The following is a 21,997-nucleotide window of genomic DNA, read 5'->3' on the forward strand; positions in this document are numbered from 1 at the left end:
AATACAGTTGGGGACTCCCTGACCTAGGGAATAGGAGAGCCTAAAGGCAGGATGAGGCAAAAGTTCCTGACAATGGCATAATGTCTTCACCACAGAGCTTCGATTGTTAAAACAATTAGCTAATTCCTGGCACGCTGTAGTCAACTGCGGAGCAATGAGATGTGGAGCCAACCCTTGAGCGACAACTTCTGCCATGCAGACTCTTTGCCTTAGTTATCTCTCTATAAACTTGGTACATTCTCCGAACGCTGCTACTATGACTCAGTTTAAGGAAGTGAAGCTGTTTATTTGGTACATAAAATATTTTTAGATATCCTGTATGTGGAGGTAGAGGGGTATAGTTACATTTGTCCTGCAGGTACGATATGTGTTTAAAATGTCTGTGACCCATAACAAAATACTTTGAATTGACGTGAACTGAATTAAGATCATTTACTATCCACACACTAGATTCTATAGTTACAGTGTTAGCTGCTGATGTTCTTCCATCACATTTCATAGTCTTTTCCAAATGAAGAAGGAGAGCCAAGGATTGGGCTTCCATTCCTGGCGTTCAAAGCATTTTATTTTTTTTACTAAGCTGTGCTGTATGTTTATTTGGGCAACTTTCAGAAGCAAAAGTTAGTTTGGAAATTCTAGCCCGGGGGTGTGGGGAGTTTATGCTTGGCTGTTTTTGCTCAAGAGGCCTTTTCTCTCTTCCCTTGCTCAACATTTTTAAGAGCTTAGCCTTAAGCCACAGAAAACGGCAATACCACAAGAGGATTCTGGCATTTTTTCTAGGTATTTCCTAGTTTTGATGGGGAATTGCTTGAGAGTTGCGATGCTTTTCCATGGCTGCTCCTACGTTAAGGAACTCCCTCTTACCACCATTAATCTGGCAGCACTCTCCCCCTTTAGCCTTTCAGAAGGCCATCAAGACATTGCTTTATACCCAAACACTGGGATTGTTACCCAGAAAAGAAGTACAACAAAAGTATTGTTTCGACTGTAAGGATACATGAAACAGAATCTTGTATTTCTCCCCTCCTCTCTCTTTTAGTTTTTGGGAAACTAGGGAGGCTCTCTTGTGAAAAGGCTTCTTTTTCCCCACCTGCAGTCTGAGCTGCCTCTTATCACACCATTGCCTAGGCTGTGGGTCTTCCTCCTTTTTCTCGAGGTCATTCCCACATACCATTAGAGCAGGAGTGTCAAACTCAAGACCCAGGGACCGGATGCGGCCCGCAGGGAACTTCGATCTGGCCCACGAGGCCACCCTGGAAGCAGCAAAGGACCAGCCCGCAGTGCTTCTGCCAGCGAAAACACACTCCGTTTTTGGCTGCCAGGGCCTGCAACCCTCTGCCAGTGAAAACAGAGCTCGGGAGGGCTGCACGCGGATTGCTGCTGACCCTGGCAGCTGAAAACGGAGCTCGGGAGCCTGTTTTCGCTGGCAAGAGCACTCAGGCCGCCACAGGGCCCCCCATCACGAATGAAGTCGAACTGGCCACACTTATCCTGCCCCTGGTCCTCATCCTGATAAAATAACTAAATAAGTTATTTAACTAAATAAGTTATTTAATAACTCCCGATTGTAGTGTGAACGTCTTTTTAGATGTCTGTTTTCAGTTTGATGACAGCATCAAAAACACAAGGGTAACAGAAAAGGCTTTTGTCTGATCAGGGCATTTTTAATCATTCACTGCTAGTAACCCTAAAACCACAAGAGACTGTTCCTATGGGTGGATTAGTTAGGGTTGCAGTAGCTGTGTCATTAGTTCACTGATGACTAAGAAATACGTTCTTGGGAAAGAGAATGGAGTTTTCCATCACTTTTTTTTTTCCCCAGCCACTAATTCACATGATAAAGAGTTGACATAATAGCAATGTGAGCAAAACCAGCAGTTAAAAGAGATGTGCCCCTTTTGATTCTAGCTACAGGTAGTTCTCGGTGAACAATGGTAATAGTGTTAGGCTTTCCACCCTAATTTCCGCCGCTAAGCAAAGCGGTCATATAGTTTGCTGTCATAAAGAGTGACACCATAAGACTGCATTGACGAGGCATAGCAATCCCCATTGCCACATGAACTGATTTCTTAATAGATGTATTCTTTTAGATACAGAAAAATTCCCTTTCACACTTAGAAGTCTTTTTTAGTACTTGAACACAAGGCTTACAGCTACGTATTTATATTTGATGATTTAAATGTCTTTCTGTTAACATTGTAAGCTGCCCAGAGTTGCTTTGAAATTAGGGGGGGGGGCAAATAAATTTAAAAATCAATCTATCCATCCATCCATGTCCATCTTACAGAGGTTTAATGGCAGCTACCTTATATGGTCTCTAAATATGAATAAACCATTTAGTGATGGTTGGAGGTCAGAATCATATCCTGAATTTGCCACATAGGTTCCACAATTTTAACAAGAAATCAGCTGAAAATTACACTTGCTTTCTTCTTACATTTTCCTCTCTTTCTGAAACAAAAGTCTTAAGAATGTTGCATGAGAATAAGAAAAATATTCTCCCAAACTTCCCCTTATGGTAGAACTTCCTTTTTTTTTTTTTTTTTACAAGATTAAGGAGATGAAAGGGCAGTCAGAGAAAGGCTATGCCTTTCACACATTTCTAATGAGGCATCTGTTGCCTACCTACCAGTTTCTGTTTTGTTTTGTTTTTCCATTTTATTGTTTTGGATGCAGTTCTGAATGTTTCAGCATTCTCCAGCTTAATGATTTCCAAATAATTCTCTGTCTAGAACATTTGATTCATAACTATGTGGCATTTTAGTCCAGGTTTTGAGAAGAGGATTTGAGCTAATTCAGATGCTTCATACTCACTAATAAGGTGACAGTGTTAAATAATTATGCAATACAAGTTTCAGGGAATTGGTGCCTCAGAAAGGATTTTCTGGTTTCTTCTACAGAGATGACTGTGTAGTTGCTGCCACTGGAGAGGTCATTATGGTTTTTTACTATATGATGGCTTTTAAAAATTTTGTAAACCATCCTGAGTCAACTATGTGTGAGTTGGGTGGATATTTAAATTTGCTTTATGATAGAGAGAGAGGGGGAGATATTTGATTGAATGCCAAGAGAAGCTTGAACATATTTTTGTAACCTAAGGAAATATAACACTGCTAAAAATCTATGACACTCTCTTTTGATTTGCTCAAATAATGTTGTCTGATGTAGAAGGTCACTGTATGCTTGGGTATTTTGCTATTGTTTGTGTTTTAAATTAAATTGCACAAAATAGTCTCATTTTATTAGTCTTCAGTTGTCTACTTAGCTCTGCTGTTAGGGACAAACTCAATAAAGGCTATTTGTCTGTATTTCAGAAAAATTCTGGCTCTACTCCCAATAGCTTCTCAATTATTTTATTACTTCCTGACTGCCATTAAGTGATCAAATCTCTCTTTCTCTCTTCCCATTATGTTGCATCCTATCCACTTCTCCCCCTTTTTGCTTTTTGCAAGCTGGTTGAAAATTTGGCAGAATTGTTGTGCTGATGCCTTCCAGTGAGAAAACTTTAATTCATTCTGGAGCTCCTCAGATTTCTGGGAATGTAAATCCTATCACATCCCACCCAAAATAAGAAAAAGGTGTTCGATGAAGATGAAATTAAATGTAATGCATGAGATTTTTTAAAACAAATGAAATGTTGTAGCCTCTGCAACTCACTGGTTTTTTTTTTACTTGTGAGTAAAGGTAAAGGAGTCCCTATGGATTTTACTCAGCTAGTCATCGCCGACTTTAGGGGGCAGTGGGCATCTCTGTTTCAAGAACCATTGAGCCAGTGCTGTTTGAAGACATTTCTACGGTCATGTGGCCAGCATAATATCACAGAACACTGTTACTTTCCCACCAAAGTGGCACCTATTTATCTATTTGCAGTTGCATGCTTTTGAACTGCTAGGTTGGCAGGAGCTAGGGTGAGTATGGGAACTCAGCTCATCATATGACACTTGGGTCTTGAACCTGGGCTGTTAGCTTTCCTAGCCGACAAGCCCAGCATCTGAACTGCTGAGCTATTGCACCGCTCTTCTACTGCTTAACTTGTGAATAGCCAGCAATAAATTGGTATTTTATCCTGTAGAATGCTGTTGTGAAATCAATGAGTTTTAAGTTGGATTGCAAAAGGGAAGTTCAGCCCATGTGATATTGTTTTCCTTTTATGGTATTTGTGATTTTATTACTGGTAATGTGCACAGTTGTCTTACAGTTTTGGAATTCCAGTGTTTAAAAAAAATCACACATTAAAAACAGTTATGCTTACATGAGTACACAATATTTTGTATTTCTACTGTTCCAGTTTTACCAAAATAAAAAAGAAATATATGGGATGCTGCATAAAAACAACTGGAAATGTGCTTATAATCAATATACTGTTGTGAACGAGAGATTGAGATGCATTCAACAAACAATCTTCAGGTTTGCTTAGAGAAAGTAAAAGATAAAGGTTTCCCTATCAGTTGTGTCAGCTCCAGGGCATGATGCTCATCTCCATTTCTTGGCCAAGGGAGCCAGGATTTTCCGACGACAATTTCCATGGTCATGTGGTCAGCATAGCTACATGCCAGAGGTGCACGAAAAGCTGTTATCTTCCCAACAAAGTGGTACCTTTATATAAATGCAGCATTGTGCCCCTTTTTTCACAGTCACATATAAAAAGGGCTATAGCCCTAGGAAGAAGGAAATGGCAAACAATTTATGAAACCTTGCCAAAGAAACTACAGGGATTTGCCAGGCAGTCGTCAAAAGTCAACACTTACTTGAAGGTGCACCTTCAAGTAAGTGTTGACTCTTGACAACTGCCTGTCAAGTCCGTGTAGTTTCTTTGGCAAGCTTTCATAAGTTGTTTGCCATTTCCTTCTTCCTAGGGCTGAGAGGGAATGACTGGCCTAAAGTCACCCAGCTGTCTTTGTGCCTAAGGTCGGATTAGAATTCACTTAATAACTACAGCAAACTGGCTTTTTTAAAAACGATACTAATAGAACCAAATAAATGAACAGACAAGTCGTATGTCATAAACCAAAGAGAATAGCGTTACATCAAGCTCTATCTTTATCCAGTTGTATTTCTTGAAAGTATTGTTAGCTTTCAAACAAGTGGAACTAAATGAGCCTGAAATGTAAAATACAGGTCGTCCTCAACTTACAACAGTTCATTTAGTGACCATTTGAAGTTACAACAGCACTGAAAAAAAGTTTTATGACCATTTTTCACACTTGTGACCGTTGCAGCATCTCCACAGTCACGTGACCAAAATTCATATGCTTGGCAACTGACTCTTATTTATGCTGGTTGCAGGGTCCCAGGGTCATGTGTTCACCTTTGTGGCCTTCTGATAAGCAAAAGTCATGGGGAAGCCAGATTCACTTGACAACCATGTTACCAATTTACCAACTACAGTGATTCACTTAACAACTGTGGCAAAATTCACTTAACAACAGTTTCGCTTAACAGCAAACATTTTGAGCTCAATTGTGGTCATAAGTGGAGGACTACCTACCTGTAGTCAGTGTCCTCCGTGGTTTCACCATAGCTTGACGCAGGACAGGATGTGTCTGTTACCAGAGATTGGCTGAAAGATGACTCTGTTCCTTCAGTTCAAAGAACTTCTCTTCTTTTGAATCCCTTCATAGTGCACAGCCCAGTGCACTAAAATGAAGTCTTTGCAAATGGTTTCTTGCTGCTCTTCTGGCCTCCAGCCAGTCTTCTGAACGCATCGTGCTCATGGCAACAACTCCCAATCTTTTTACTTTATGTGCATCACCATATAATCAACAAAAGCTTTTGTGAGTCACAAGGCTCCATGATCCACCTAATTCTCCACAGGGTGTCTGTGGGATCCGAACTGAAATATAAAATGTTTTTAGTGGCTAAAAATCTTGATAGATTTTTGGTCGGGAATGCCAATATTTCATTATCTCTGTTCTTTGTCCATAACAAGCCTTCAGGTCTCCTCTGTAGTTATGATCTGCTTGAGAAATGTTACTTTAATAACTTTCCAATGGAAGGACATCTGCATAAGATTTAGGCTGTAGTTTGCTACAAAGCTGTGCATTTACATCACTGAATTTCAGTTCTGCTTCTACATTTTTACCAGTTTTGAGAAGTATGTTGTAGTGTCTCCATTTTAAAAAGCCAGTTCTGTATATCTCTTGGTGTTTTGTGGAAACAAGATAAATCTAACTGCAGAGCTGTCAGCATTTTTCAAGTTGTTATTTTTTCATATTCATATTCCAACAGTACTGTTTGTCCAGTACTGTCAAACTATAGACACCACTGCCATCACTCCTCCCACAGTACATGCGTTTTGATTTAATTATTGGTTGGCAGTCTTTTGACACAGCCCCAAAAGAAACATTGTCATAACAACGATTTGTTTCGTGACCATTCAAAGTTACAATAGCAGTGAAAAAAGTGAATTACGACTGGTCCTTGCACAATTTATCGCAGCATCTTCATGGTCATGTGATCAAAACATGGGTGCTTGGCAACTGGCATGTATTTACAATGATTGCAGTGCCCTGTCGTCATGGGATCACCATTTACAATTCTAGCCAGCTTCCCACAGTCAATGGGGAAATCAGATTTTCTTAACAACCACAACAGTAGTGATTCACTTACCAAACATGGCCAAAGGTCATAATTTCAGGCTTGATTCCCTTAATAATGAGAGAGAGAGAGAGAAAGAGGAGAGAGACAGAGAGGGAGAGACCTACTGCCTAGCTTTTATTTATATATGTGTGTGTGTTTATTTATTTTAGGAGCTATGGGAACTGGGCAGTAGGGTTCATTCCTCAACGCTTAACTGACATATAGCTTTCATTGCCATTAGTTTTATGCCGTTAAAAAGGAATTTGACCAATTGCAGCATTGGAAGTGATCATTAGAAGGCTTCCATCTATAGAAGCTCCCTTGATTTGAACAAGAAGTGCTGGAAAAATCCTTTCATTCACGTCTTTGTGAGGTATTCCGAAGCATCTGATTCACTACTTTTAGAAACAGAAAGTTGTTCAAAGCGTAGCTTTTGTTTCATCCAATCTGATTCATATTTATGAGGTGGATTGTTGTCCTCCTGCCTCTGTTCACAGAATATCCATGCCTGTTAATCACATAACAAGATATGATCCTCCTGAGTTAATGAACTTGCCTTTCTTTTGTCTTCCCCTGCAGGAATCTACATTTTGATTGCAGTTGGAGCAGTGATGATGTTTGTGGGTTTCCTAGGATGTTATGGAGCCATCCAGGAATCACAGTGCCTTCTGGGAACAGTAAGAGATCTTTTATACTCTTGTTTACATTTTCCAGCATTTCCTGCGAGACTTTTATTGAATTTAATGATTACTATTACGATGGCGAACAGTAGAAAGAGTTAATGATCATAAGGCACTCTTATTGTTCCATAGAACTTCCTAGGGTATGTATCAATAATTATGATTTACTGTATTATTTTCCTAACTGAATCTGGTCCAGACATGGGGGGAGGAGGGAGAGAGGGAGAGAGAGAGAGCGCTACGAGGACACATAGAGTTGTTTGGAGAAGACATGAAACATTCCTATATAATACAAGCCTGGATTTAAGTGTTTTCTGCATTTAAGAAAAGCCGTTCACTTTCCCTCCCACTAACTCAGTCATTTGAGATTGTGACTGTTGTATAGGCCAACTGTTTTGTTGTAACCTTTTGGCCAAGATGGCTTTCTCTTGGTTGCTTCTGCATTTATTTGTTACTTTCACAGTCACATATAAAAAGGGCCCTTTCTAACTCCAACACCAACAGCTTTCCCTGAAAAGGTGTCCTGGATTTGGAATGCCATCCCATGGAGCATCCACTTGAGGACAATATTGAATTCTTTTCAGCACCAAGTTAAAAACATAATAGAACATACAATTCAATATGTTGGCTTTATATATGTAAATTTTTCTAAGCTGGTTGATTCAGATGTTTTAGATTTCAATATTAGTCCCATATAGCCCAAACATTACAAGACATTATGGGAATTACAACCCAAAACATCTGGGCACTAGACTACTCACTTCTGTTTATTGTACTGATTTTTTTTCTCTTTTACATACACTGGCCATAGTTCCTTTCTGGAATGAAAATTTGGGATATACATTTCTGAAATAAATTTGGACACTGCATCGTAGAAAGCTTTTCTACTAGAGGTCCTCAGGGAAGAACTGTACCACTCTGCACAACCTCCACTGACATTAGAAGTTAGTTATAACTGAATCTTACAATTTTGGAGACTTATTTTTCCAGAACACACGCTATTAGATTACCTTTAGCATCTTCAGAGGAGGAGAATGAATAATCAAGATCTGCATCTCTACACATTTCCTTTGAGCAAGCCCCTTCCACTACATCAGCATGATAGATAGAATAACTGGTTTTTGAGACTGTAATTCATCTGGGAGGTATTTTCTCTGTTTCTTTTTATTCCAATCCTCCTATATACAGTGTGAATATGAAACAAACTGGAAGCAGTCTTGAATGGAAGGTTAAACAAAATGTTTGCCTTATTAACTGAGGGCTAAAACCAATAACAGCTTTAAAAACACAAGTAAAAACAGTATTTCATCATTTGGTGCTCAACAGCTGAGTCTATCACTGCAAAATATATGGATGAACCAAAGACTTTGTCTTCAATGGAAATGCCTCTAGATTTCCTTAATCTGATATTTACCTTTTTTTTTATTTCAGTTTTTTACATGCCTCGTCATCTTATTTGCTTGTGAAGTGGCTGCTGGCATCTGGGGATTTGTTAATAAGGATCAGGTAAACATTATGACTGTTTATTTTATTGTTTTATGTTTATGATGCATCTGAGAGCTTTACAACTACTTGAGGGTTAGATGTTTAATGTTTGTTGTGGCATAGGTATCCCAGATGTTCAAAGCCACTTTGTTTTCATTTTCCCAGTCTCCCAACCTCCCAGTAGGTTGGTTTGATTGACTGCCAGGCTAAACATTTATAGAAGATAGGGTTGTCCTGCTGCTTCTTTACTTGCTTTTTGCTTCTGATGAGTAGCATGAACAGTTTCATAAGATATCATTCTTCTGAATACCTCTCTGCTCTGTGCTAGCCAACCTGCTGCAGCAGAAAGCGTATATTGCCGTAATTTGCAATTAATGGAGTACAAGAAAATAATGGTATTTGATATATTACATCGAAAGGTGAGAAAGATGGGATAAGCAAGAATTCTAAATCCTAACTTCTCAAAGAAAGCTGGTGGTAATGAAAGCTTGCCAGTGAGCTTCCTGATTTACTAGGAATTGAGTCTTGGATTTGTTTCCTCTGAAACCAATCCTGGGGTCATGTCACTTCAGCAGCTATGAAATGGTGTCAGTTTTAATACATTAAGGATGTTCAGTCCCTGGAGAGCAGCACAATGCCCCACCTGGTGGTGCCATAACAAACTATTTGTCTGCTGTCCTTGCTTCCTTTCCATTTGTTTTGGAAAGCAGGCTCCAATTCTGGAAGCTTAAATATATATATATATATATATATATATACTGCAACTATCTACCTGTCACCTGGAGCTGCTATGATGCATACATAGATGGTGCTTTTACAAGTGTCATGACAGGCAGGAGACAAATCCTTGTCCCTAAGAGTTTAACAATCCTGATTTCAGGATAGGGTGAGAAAAAAGACTGTTGAAGCGGTGGGTCTTAGAATGTAAGGTTGCTGTGTAGTACAGAGATTCCCAACCTTTTCAGTTTTGCAAACAGGCAGGGGAGGAGAGGGATGGTTCCACACGCGTGGTTGGCACGTCCATGCGCACACAGCTCCATTTGCGCAAGCGGAAGGCATGGGTGTCTGCTGCTGCACAAATGGAGTGTGTTCACCCACAGGTCACATGACTGAGGATGCACGCACACTCACCACTTTCATAGCCGGTTCCGAAAGGCTCAAGGCCCAGTGGTGGGCCACAGCCAGGGGGTTGGGGATCCCTGAAGTAGAGGGCTGCTATTCCCTATATTAACCTGTCAATCATTCTTCTATCTGGCTTCCTTCCTGAACTTTTTATAGCAGTCACATACCAATTGTTCTTCAGTCCCTTCGAACCTCCTAAGGATGTGTTTCTGCAAACTTTAGGGTCCCTCAGATCATCTATTTGTTCTCTCTTGAATATAAATTATGCTGTTTTTCCTACTTAAGAATTGGTCTTTAGAGAACTGAATTTGCAGTTTTTTCCATGGCCGTTCTAGTTTCTAAGGCACATGGATTTTGCATGTTTTTGTAATTCATCAAAACATCTGTAACAAGGCACTACTGAGATACGAAAAAACACATGCACTTTTTTGAATTGTCATATTTCCTTTTATTCCCTCTCTCAAAATATATGTACTGTAAAGTGAATGCCAGTATAACAAGACTAGATCTTGGGGAAGGATTCATGTACTGCTGGGTTGATTTGTTCAATGTTCCATTTGTTTCTTGTCTTGCCTATCCATGTTATTCTCAGCTCCAACACCTAAGTTCAGAAGTATCAAGTGGTGTTTTTTTTTTTCACATCCAGCTTTTTCAGAGAGCAACTTTCACTTCCATAAAGTGTCATAGGGAATATCATTGCCTGCACTATTCTGATCTTTTTAGGTACAGACATATAGTATATGAATATCTTTTCCAAGGCCTTTATGGCTGCTCTACTATATGACATACTTCTTGACTGCATGTTTTGTTACTATTGATAGTTATACTAAAAGGCAAGCGCTCCCTACAGCTTCAATATCTTTGATGTCAATTCTAAGGCTCATTGTTATAGCTGTTTTCATTAATTTTTATTTATGTCTAATCTGAATCCTATTTTTTTCACTTGGCTTATGTTACTACAGTACACAGGTCTTTTGCCTTTCAGAGCTATCAGAGTAGTGCCATCAGCTTAGTGCAGGCTATTACTAATGCTTCTTCCTCCGATTTTAAAACCATCCGTATTTTCTTCCAATGAAGCTTCCCTTATATTCAGCATATAAATTGAATAAATTAGGTTACAATATTTGGCTTTGTCATAATCCTTTGCAAGTCTATTTTGCCATGTTCTATGACTTTTCACCTCTTTATAGGTTTCCCACAAGTTGTTTTGGGATTCCCACTTTTCTAAGCATATTCTCCAATTTGACCATCAACCCAATTATATTCTCCCAGTAACTATATTATTACTTATTTGCAGAAATTGGTAGCAATATTATTCATTCAGTGAATCAATGAATTAATGTATCCTTTTTTGGAGTGTATGTTTGGATTATCATAAAATCTTACTAACCTTGTTAGTAGTACTATTATTTCCTTTTCTAAAGGCAAATAAAAGTTTTCTTTTTCTTTCTTGTTGCTCTCTGGCTGAATCTCTCCTCCCTTGTCTGGTTTCTTTTTACCCAACCTCACTCATTGCTCCAAAATGATTACACCAGTGAAGAGACAATAATATGATTCTGATATATTACTCTATATTCCATTTATCCTGCTTTCAGAGATGTAGTTTTGGTTTTGATTATGCACAAAGAAATTTTATATATAGTGCACAAGAATAATTTAACTGACCTATATTCATTTTTCAGTATCAAATAGCCACTTCGTTTTAATTACTACTGCTATCTTATGAAACCCTAAGTGTACAAATGGTGAAAATTGTATTATACTTTTTTCCAATAGTCCGTTCCAAGTAGGACATGGGCATTATGTTACATTTAAAACTCTTTCCCCAAAGAGTTATTCCAAATTATTCCAAAAATTTTCTGTTTTTAAATTAAATCAGACATCCAACTTCTTAGCTGCTCATATTTCAAGGGGGAATTTAGAATGGGAAAAACAACTTTACTGTATGTAGCATGTTAGTGAACAGCTGGCTCTGATGTCTAATTGTCCAGTATAATTGCTCATTGTTGACATTTTGTCCAAAGCAAGAGAATGGGATGAATTTCTTTAAAAATAGAAATAGCATTTTAGGCTTATATACCATCCCATAGTGTTTTACATGCACTCTCTGGGCAGTTTACAGTGTAAGCATTATTTGCATATTGCTCCCAACAATCTGGATTCTCATATTACCAACTTCATAAGGATGGAAGGCTGAGTCAACCTTGAGCTGGTCAGGATCAAACTCCCAAGGTGTGGGCAGAGTTAGCCTGAAGTACTACACTTTAACCACTATGCCACCACTTCAGTACACTATCTTATTCACTCTGCAGTATTATTATGAATTATTATATAAAATGATTGCTTTGGAATTGTGGATTGCAACATTCAGGATGATTGATTTACTACTCTTTTTTAAACTCACAAGGGGGGAATTCAATATTTTGCTTGCATATTTCAGCTTGGATATATAAAATTAAGAGATCAAAGCAATCTCACAGATGCAAAGAGAGAGCAGGATTTTTCTGTTTGTATCTTCTTCCAGATAGTGCCTTTTATTTTTCTTTGATGTTTTGTTTATTTACCCCGTTTTCTTATACAGTTTTGAACTACTGTTAAACAATTTTACAAAACATAGTGTATTATTTCTTTATTGATGCTGTCTGGATGTATCAGACCAGGGATGTCAAACGAGTGGCCCACGGGCTGGATGAATCATGCATAGGCCATGCCCATCCCAGCTCCACAAATGGGAAAAATGTCACAAAACATCATCTGATGGCAATGTGATGCAACGAGTTTGACACCAGTATATTAGACTATAAAAGTCTTTACAGACATTAAGGTGCCAAGTTGTGGAAGCCTGGAAACAAATATTGATAGTGTCTTTTTTGTTTCAAACTGAATTCATAGCAGAATTAAGATAAAGCAAGAAAAAATGTTTAAAGTAGTTCTTCTGGAATAATTTGCATTCTATAATCATATCCTGAAAAGCTTTCAAGATCTGTCCAAAAGGACTAACAAAGGCTACATGTTGTGTTTGAGGTGAAAACGTGATTCACAGTTGCAGAAGAATCTCTTTAAAAAAAACACTGTTACTCTTAGTTCTGGTCATTCTTTTATTTTAATGAAAGAATCATTCCTTGCAAAGGCACTTCATACTGTTCTCTAGTCAAAACATTTTCATAGTTTAAAGATTAAAAAATGACACTCCAGAGTTTGTCTAGAAGTGGTAATAGGCAGAGAAAGGAGTACTAGCATATTACAATCAACATGACTGTTTTTAATACAAATAAATGCTACAGAACAAGGATCTCCAACCTTGTCAACTTTAAGACTTGTGGACTTCAACTCCCAGAATTCCTCAGCCAGCACAAAATTATCTGCTACAATGTCCTACCAGTCAATGACTACTTCAGCTTCAACCACAACAATACAAGAGCACACAACAGATGCAAACTCAATGTAAACCGCTCCAAACTTGATTGCAGAAAATATGACCTCAGCAACAAAGTGGTCAATGCCTGGAATGCACTACCTGACTCTGTAGTTACATCCTCAAACCCCCACTCCTTTAACCTCAAACTCTCCACTATTGAGCTCACCCCATTCCTAAGAGGTCTGTAAGGGGCGTGCATAAGTACACCACCGTGCCTCCCGTCCCTGTCCTAATGTCCCCATTTAATCGTACCTATTTTCTGTATTCATGTTTATACTTATACCTATTATCTTGTAAGTGATTGACAAATCAAATAAATATATATATATATATATATATATATATATATATATATATATATATATATATATATATATATATATATATATATATATATATATATATATATAAAAATTCTGAGAGTTGAAGTCCACAAGTCTTAAAGTTGACAAGTTGGAGACCCCTGCTACAGAATACAGTAGCAATTAAAACTCTTCAGGGATTTCCAGACTCATCCTCATGGTCAGGTCAGGGTCTTCAGCATACACACAATAGGAACAATACTGTATCCTTTTCTGCACCTGTTTCCTTTCCCAAACATTTTCGGAAGCTGATGTATACAATTACAACGGCCGTTGGAACCTAAGATACATCAAAAACACTACATCTTTTCTTTTAAAGGAGATACGAGACAATTCACCCTCTGCCCGGGCTAGTCACCAAGCCACCTTCCTTAAGCACATTTTGTCCAAATCAAGCTTCATTTGATTTTTTTTTTTTTATCTTGCTCGCTGATTCTCAAAAAGTAGCTATCCATGACACTGTGTTAGTTAAAAAAAAAAAAAACTCTTGGTGACATTACCAGACCCCAGGAAGCAGCACATAAGACATATGCACTGTGTAATGTTTCCTATGTTAAGGTTTACATATTACTTCTACAGTACAACTGAATGTTGTCCTAAGTTATTTTATTGTGCATAGAGTCCCTGCTCATCAGTATAGTTTATACCATGATTCATGTTGTGTAATTTTCTCATCACTACTAAACACTTCCTGTTTAGAGTTTCCACAATCCTTGAATGCTTAGTAGGCTGTTTTACGCCACAGTTAGGACGTTTAACAGTAGATATTTTTTCCCCACTCTCACTGGAAGCAAGAGTATTTTAAAAAGTTCTGATATTCCCCAGTGACAGAGTTATACCCCTTCTCTAATTTTAGAATAACAAGCCAGAATGGGGGGGACCCTTCACAATAAGTCCGGTGTACTATTTCGTGGATACATAGTTCCGTATTGTCAACTAGCTTCAACTAAGTGGTGATGGTGGATCTGAAATTTTAATTCAGGTGTCTTTGTTGTTTGGTTATCCAGTTGTTAAGATTATTGGAATCCGCAAGATCAAGCAGCTGAATAGACCAATGGGGAAAGAGTACCTGTAAAAGCCCATAAGAGAGTATATTGTCCCCTGTTCTCTTTTGCAGATTGCCAAAGATCTCAAACAGTTTTATGATCAAGCATTGACTCAATCAAAAGACAACAATGAGAACAAAGCAAAAAAGGCAACTGCTGTTGTGAAAACCTTCCAAGAAACAGTAAGTAATATAGTACACTTTTGTTGGGGATCAAATTTAATCTTCACAATATTTTGCTTTCTCAGTTAGTTGGTTAAATACCTGCTTGAAGTAACTGTCGATTAGAGGTAGTCCTTGTTCAGTAATCACAATTGAGACCAGCAACTGGATCATTAAGCAAAATGGCCACTAAGTGTAACTGTGACTGTACTTACAATCTAAACTTCAGCTCAATAACTCTGAGTGGCTTACAGTTCAAAAATATATTAAAATATATTAAAATTAATTTTAATTTTAAAGCAATAGAAACATCCAAAGTAGACATGTATTTGTGTACTATACAAATACATTTATATATTATATATTTAAACGTATTTTTATATGTTTGATTTAGTAATATGTAACTCAAAAATGGTAGGTAGCCATTAAAGTAGCACAATAGTATGTAAAAGTATTATTTGATTAATTTACATCTCACATTTATTTTACAACCTAGAATGACATACAACTGTGATATGATATCCTGTCCTTTCTTTAAAAAATAGAAAATACTTTAGTACTTATTAAAATAGCTATTTAAAAAATAGAATTACAAAATGGCATTCAGCTATAAATTAAAGTACAATCTAAATTATAATTACTGTAATTTACAGTAAATGTGTGATGAACTTAAAATGGCCTCACACACAACTGTTTTTCATGCCATTAGTTGTAATAAAAAAATTGCAGGACACATAGAAAGTGCCTTCCTTGCTAATGACAGGGTGGTGAAGCAATTTAACTTGATTTATAGCTTACACAGACAAGGCTTGCAGTCACTTGTCCAGAAGGAACCAAAATGCAAGAAAGACAGTATAATTTATAAGTTGTACAATGAATCCAAAGGAGAAAATATTCAACAATGTGGTTTGGGGAATCTTTTTTTAGGTCATTGCCATGGAAAGTTCATTTTTAAAACAACTGGACAAGAATAGTTATTACTGGATAGTACATACATGCAAACATACATAGATGCGTATTTTATACATACATTTACAAAGTATTTTACACAATTTGTATGATTAATTCAGCATAGCTACCCCTGTATCTATTTTCCTATTACATGTTTCATTTAAGGACAAGCTGCATTTTCAAAATACATTATGTTTCCTTTCTGCCATGCCATTTACACAAGCCTTCCAAATGTATACAGGCAGTTCTTGGTTAAAGAACAAGCCAAGTTCCTAACTTTGTATTTAACTCAAATTTGCATTTAAATCAGAATTTGTCAAACATAAAACACCACACATGAAGGATCAATTAAACAAATTTTGTCGCTAAAAGTCTATATGTAGGAATCTTCTCAACTATACCTACTTAGAGTTAGATAAGAATCAACAGCACGGGGGAGTGAGCATATAGGGATTCTAGGCTGATTCCCCTTTTCACTCCACCCCCCAGGTTCTGCCATCTCTTCTCCTACAGAACTTGTGCTTAGCCTACTTCTAAAACTGGCAAATGGCATTCCTCAAACCAGCAACCCACTGAAGCCACACAATGCTTTCAGGAAGCACTGAAAACAGGCTGTATATTGAAAACGTATGGCTTCAGTGGTTCCTGCAAGCATTGCACAGCTTTAGTAGTTAATCAGCTCAGTACCATCTACCATTTTTTGTAATAGGCAATCTGTTTTTATCTGGGAGTTGTCCTTAGGTTGTGTGCTACCCTGCTTCACACACACCCACACCCACACCCACACACACAGCAAGAGTTCCAAAAATGTTTATTCAAATGCCCCCAAATAAGTTTTCAGGAAGTATCCACAATTATTAGTTTTGGAGTCCAGGCTTGGCACAGAAAGAGTCCATTGGGAAACTTAGTCCAACACATACACAGAGTCTAAGGAAACAGTCTGCGAAGTAAATGGGTGTATGCCCCTGTTAGAATCTGACTCTGAGGGAGAGGAGGAACAGCCGACAGGGAGTGGGAGTGTGGCTCCGGAGGTTGTGGAGAAAACTGGGGAAGGGCACAGGCTAGCTGGGCATTTAGAGGAAAACCCAGGTCCATCCCCTCTTTATCCTAGGACACACAGGGAGGAGCAGATAAGGGAGAAACGTGAATGATGTGATCTACGGGGGAGGAAAGGGCTTTGATCCCCTTCATGGGCTGCAGCAGTGGGGACTGTTTAAAAGGACAAACTGCGCATGGGCCAGTGCTGGAAGCAAAGCGTGAAAATATTTGTAGTCTGTCTGTTCTTATCGGAGTTCTGGCGTCCTTCCCAGTGTGTGTATTTTGATATCTGTGGACGTCTTCAAGCCCTTATCCTCCCTGGTCTCCTTAATTGCTTCAGTGTGGTCTGTGTTTTTTTTTTCTATTTATAATTTATATGTATTTTGAGTTTGAATGGAAATTCTTCCTTTTCACAACTGTTTGTGGGGGAGTTTTTTCTCCAGTCAATGATATTTGGACCTTTGAAGCCAAGTTAAAGGAATTAAAGGGACTTCACCTGTTTTTGTGATTTTGTTGCTTTTGTATCCCACCCTGGGTGATCACAATGGATACAAGGCACACAAACACAAGCGTGCGCGCACGCACACGCACGGCAAGGAACTTGGGCACATTGGTCCAGCTCAAGTCCTCAGGGAGAGATTAACTAGGTGATGCCAGTGGGTCCCTTCACAAGGGGTGAGGTTGCCTCCTCGTGAGTAGTCTGGCCATCTAGTGTTGCACCTGTCTCCTCTCTGCCCTACACGTCCTTGGATCGGGAGGAGGTGTGGACTCCACTTCTTCCTCATCATTAACAGCCGGCAGCTGCTCCCACCTCCTGGCCAACTCATTGGTCCTGTGACTTACAATATTTTCCCTCAGCCTGTAGTTCATCCGATTGACCCAGCTGAGACTGCTCTGTCAGGCTAGACCCTCCAAGCCCCAATCCTGGCCATTGTATGGCTTCACTGCTTTCCTTTGCCAACTCAAATTCTTCCTCCTCCGCTGAACCTGCGCCAGGAGAGGAGTCGGGTGGCAGATCCATGACAATTGGACATTCTTAACCCAGGAACTGCCTGAACCCATGTGATGAACACGAGAAAAATGGATGGCAACAGACTTGGGCCATTGCTTCCATGTGCTGGTGCGCTTCTACTGCAAACAGTATTTTGAAGTAAAAGAAATGAGTGACAGATTGCTTTGGCATACTTGGCTCCTAGTTCTTTATATTCCCTTAAAAAGTCTTCTGCAAAGAAGAAATGGATCGTATGGAACAAGAGTGATTAAAATGAAAATGACAAAGAGCAAAACAGTAATTGTAACTAAAAAAAAAAAGTAAATATTAAAAACCTTCACCTGCTAATACACCTAAGAATAAAGCTAATGGGATTAAAATAAATGACTGGGGTAAATATAAAATATAGTTTTGATTAAAAGAAAAAAGTTCACTTAAAAATATGAGTAGTTTGGACTAATTTGAAAGTCGGTAAGTCCTGAATTTACTATAAGGAATAAACAAGCAGGTTCTATGCAGAGGTGGTATTCAGCAGGTTCTGACCAGTTCTGGAGAACCGATAGCAGAAATTTTGAGTAGTTCGGAGAATTGGCAAATACCACCTCTGACTAGCCCCGCCCCCATCTATTCTCTGCCTCCTATCGAGTCCCAGCTGATTGGCTGGGTCTTCTTTGGTTGCCCTGCACAGGAGAAGGGAGCTGGAAAGCAAGTTAGTGGAGTGGGGTGGGAATGGAGATTTTGCAGTATCCTTCCCCTGCCACACCCACCAAGACACGCCCACAGAACCAGTAGTTAAAAAAAATTGAATCCCACCACTGGTTCTATGGCTTTTAGTTGGTGTATGCATTATTTTACATGCACCCATGCAGAGCCGGGTTATAGGTAATCCTCGACTTACAACCGTTCATTTATTAACTGTTCCAAGTTGCAACAGCAGTGCAGCATCCCCATGGTCACATCATCAAAATTGGAGTGCCTGGCAACTGGCTCATAATTTTTGGCGGCGGCTGTGTCTTGAAGTCACGTGATCACCTTTTGTGACCTTCTGACAAGCAAAATCAATGAGGAAATCAGATTCAGTTAACAACCGTATTAGTAGCTTGCTGTGATTCCCTTAACATCTGTGGTTAGAAAGGTTGTAAAATGAGGCAAAGCTGACTTAACCAATTTCTCATTTAGTAACAGAAATTTTGGGCTCAGTTGTGGTCATAAGTCAAGGACTACCTGTAATCATAAACCTTCCATTTTATTAGACTGTTTCTAATGGCATAGTGATCTGTTTATAAAAAAAGGAAGAGAAGGGAAATAATTCTGCTCTTCTTTGTGGGGTATAACTCTTCATTGAGATCTTAGCTTCTACATAATTTCACTTAAAAATTATTTTCCAGTTATTATTACCTGTTTTTGAGATTCCGGCCTTTTAAGAGTTTTGAAAATCAAGGGATTTGGTTTCCTTTCTGGTTGAAAACTCTCTTTTATAACTATTCTGATACACAATCTCCCCTGTATCCCTGCATGATATGATGCAAATTCACTGCAGATGATGAATAAGTAATAGGAGGAAAGTTCAGGTTATTACCATAGGATGAAAATTGGGGTCTTTGAAAAAAAATGTAATTTAAAATATTTGTAGAAAATACTTACAATTAATTTGTTTTTCTTTTTCTCTCTCTTCCCCCATCCCCGCCCTCCTAGCTAAATTGCTGTGGCAGAGATTCTTTGTCAACGTTGATCGCCAGTGAATGCACTCTAAGAGAAATAACACAGGTAAGGAAATCATCAATATATATATATATATATTGACGCCACTAGACCATTTTATTTTTTTTCCAATTCAACAAAACGCTGGAAAGAAATCATGGAAAAGGGGCTTAAGCATTCTCGTCTGATTGGCTACCCATCAGGAAAATAGCTCTCTGGCATTTGAGCTGAATGAGATCAAATGTATATGATGGGAGAGGCTGACAGTAATGAGATTGAGTTTGAAAATGGTCTGATCCAATCACCCAACACATCCCATGGGGCAAGCATTTGGGGAGCTGCTTGGAATTTGATGACTCTTGCTTTCTAAATCCTCCCCCTTCCAAATTATTTGAGCCACAGCATCTGCATCCAGATGCAGAAAGCCACATATATTGTATAGACATGCTGCGTTTTGCTGTGTTATCCAGAAGAAATTACAGACGCCTTCTGTAGCCATTGCCAAAGCCGTCTTCTGTGTGATTTCTCTACTTATTTGTTTTACAGCACTAGCAGCTGTTGTGGGAGGACTCCTGCCTTAACGTCTTCCATTCCCACAGTTAGAATTTTCAGTGAGTCTAAAGTTCTTTGAGGTTCTAGGTTAAAGTTGTAGTGATGCAATGTAGGGATGTGCAGAATAATTTAAATTTAAAGGCAGTTCCAATTCAGAGCAAGACATGCATGTGGTTTTTTCCCCCGCCATGAATTTGGTTCAGATATGGAACAAAACATTCATTTTATGCAGAATCGTTTTGAGTGTCTCATGCTACTTTAGGTGGTGTGATTTATCATGCTGCAAAAGTGGGCGGGAAGAACAGTAAGCTTCATACACTTTTAAATGCCAAGATGGAAAGAAACAGCCTGTGTACGTGGTTGTCTGTAAGATTAAGTTTATGCGTGCACAAGTTAGATTAAACAGTTTTGAAATAAACCCCATTTCTATTAATGATGTGCTTAAAATTACTTTTCTTCCAAGATGTTCTCTTGTCCAAAGGAGATATTTGATTTGAATTGGTCTGCTGACAGGGAAGGGAGCCTGGTAATGTCTCTTCGTATTCCTTTCAGTTAGCTTGGCTCATGGCAATAGAAAAAGGATATATTTAGATCTGAATTCAAAGAAGGAAGACTAGGAGGAGGATGAAACAAAAGCTTTTATTTCTTGACTCCAGGTTAGTCAAGTGATGCTGTTAAAATTCTTGTCCCAACATCTGGAGACTAAACCAGCTCCAGTTTAATCCTACCAAGACTGAGTAGCTGTGGATATTATGATTACCCCAGATCTGTGGATTCTCCAGCTTCAGTATTGGGATTAGGTATCTCTGATCAAAATTAGTGGCCAACCTGGAGATCACCTTCCACTCATATCTCCTGCTTGAAGAATAGGTGGCAGCTGTGGCCAAGAAGAATTTGCATAACTTGAGGGCCACATGCTCCTTCCTGATCAAGAGAAGCAGACAATCACTCATGCCCTGGTCACTTTGCAGTTTGATTGCTGCAGTGAACACTACATGGCACTGACCCTTAAAGGCTCCCTTCATGCTCCAACTGATCCAGAATGCAGTAGCATAAGCAGTCATGGGCATACCTCATTGTGCCCATGTGCTATCATTGCCTTGTGAGTTATACCAGGGTGCTTCCAGGTTCAATTCAAGATGCACATGTAAAGTTCTAGACGACATCAGGGCCAAAATATCTGAGAAACTCTGTATGTCTCATAGTTTCTGCCCAGCAGACAAAAACTAGCAGAGCTGGCACACTCCAATTCCCTTTGATTAAACAGTGTCTTCTATCAAGAGCCATGTTGTGTGTCTTCTCTACTGTAAAGCCTGCTCTCTGGAAATCATTCTAGAGATTTATATAGGTCTTAAAATATACATGATGTCTTTGAAAACCTGGTTGCTCTCTAAGATCTTGGGGACAAGATAAGTATTGTCTCCTTGCCAGGTGTGTTTCTGTCTATATAATTTGTTTTTTCAGAAAAAATGTTGATTTTGTTTCTTATTGTTGCATGTTTTATATTGTGAATTGTCCAGAGCAATACTGAAAATTTAATAAATAAATCTGTACTCTTTTACTTCAGCTAAGCAGTTGTCACTCTAAAATTGATGAGCTGTTCTCTGGAAAGCTGTACTTGATTGGCATTGCTGCCATAGTAGTGGCTGTAATCATGGTAAGTGCTGGCTTTGTTGTGTACAGTGGAATGTTCCCAAAGAGCAAAATACATTGCCACACTTTCAGGAATTCTGTGTAGCTGGACATTGAGAGGTTAAAAAAAAGGGTGGGGGGAAGCTTGACCTTCCAATCATGTATTATCCTGTTCACCAGGTTTTGGATTGGGGAAGGGAGTTTATTACCAAGATGAATTTGTTGCCAAGAATAAGCTTGGAAAGCAAAGACACTCAAGAGCTCTTTCCATTTCATTGA

The 21,997-nt window shown here is 38.7% G+C and overlaps 1 protein-coding gene across 1 annotated transcript in view; it reads left to right on the forward strand.

Moving 5' to 3' along the window:
* Nucleotides 1-21,997, forward strand: part of CD81 (CD81 molecule) — a 62,420-nt gene that overhangs the window by 35,084 nt on the left and 5,339 nt on the right. Inside the window, exons 3-7 of the mRNA XM_026668277.2 lie at nucleotides 7,159-7,256; nucleotides 8,691-8,765; nucleotides 14,764-14,874; nucleotides 19,529-19,600; nucleotides 21,654-21,743. Coding sequence (XP_026524062.1) covers nucleotides 7,159-7,256; nucleotides 8,691-8,765; nucleotides 14,764-14,874; nucleotides 19,529-19,600; nucleotides 21,654-21,743 — 446 coding nt within the window. The remainder of the gene's footprint in view (nucleotides 1-7,158; nucleotides 7,257-8,690; nucleotides 8,766-14,763; nucleotides 14,875-19,528; nucleotides 19,601-21,653; nucleotides 21,744-21,997) is intronic.

Source organism: Notechis scutatus, chromosome 1 (assembly GCF_049901735.1).
Source record: "Notechis scutatus isolate UNSWTSFEM ecotype Mainland chromosome 1, rNotScu1.2, whole genome shotgun sequence".
Classification (NCBI taxonomy): Eukaryota; Metazoa; Chordata; class Lepidosauria; order Squamata; family Elapidae; genus Notechis; species Notechis scutatus.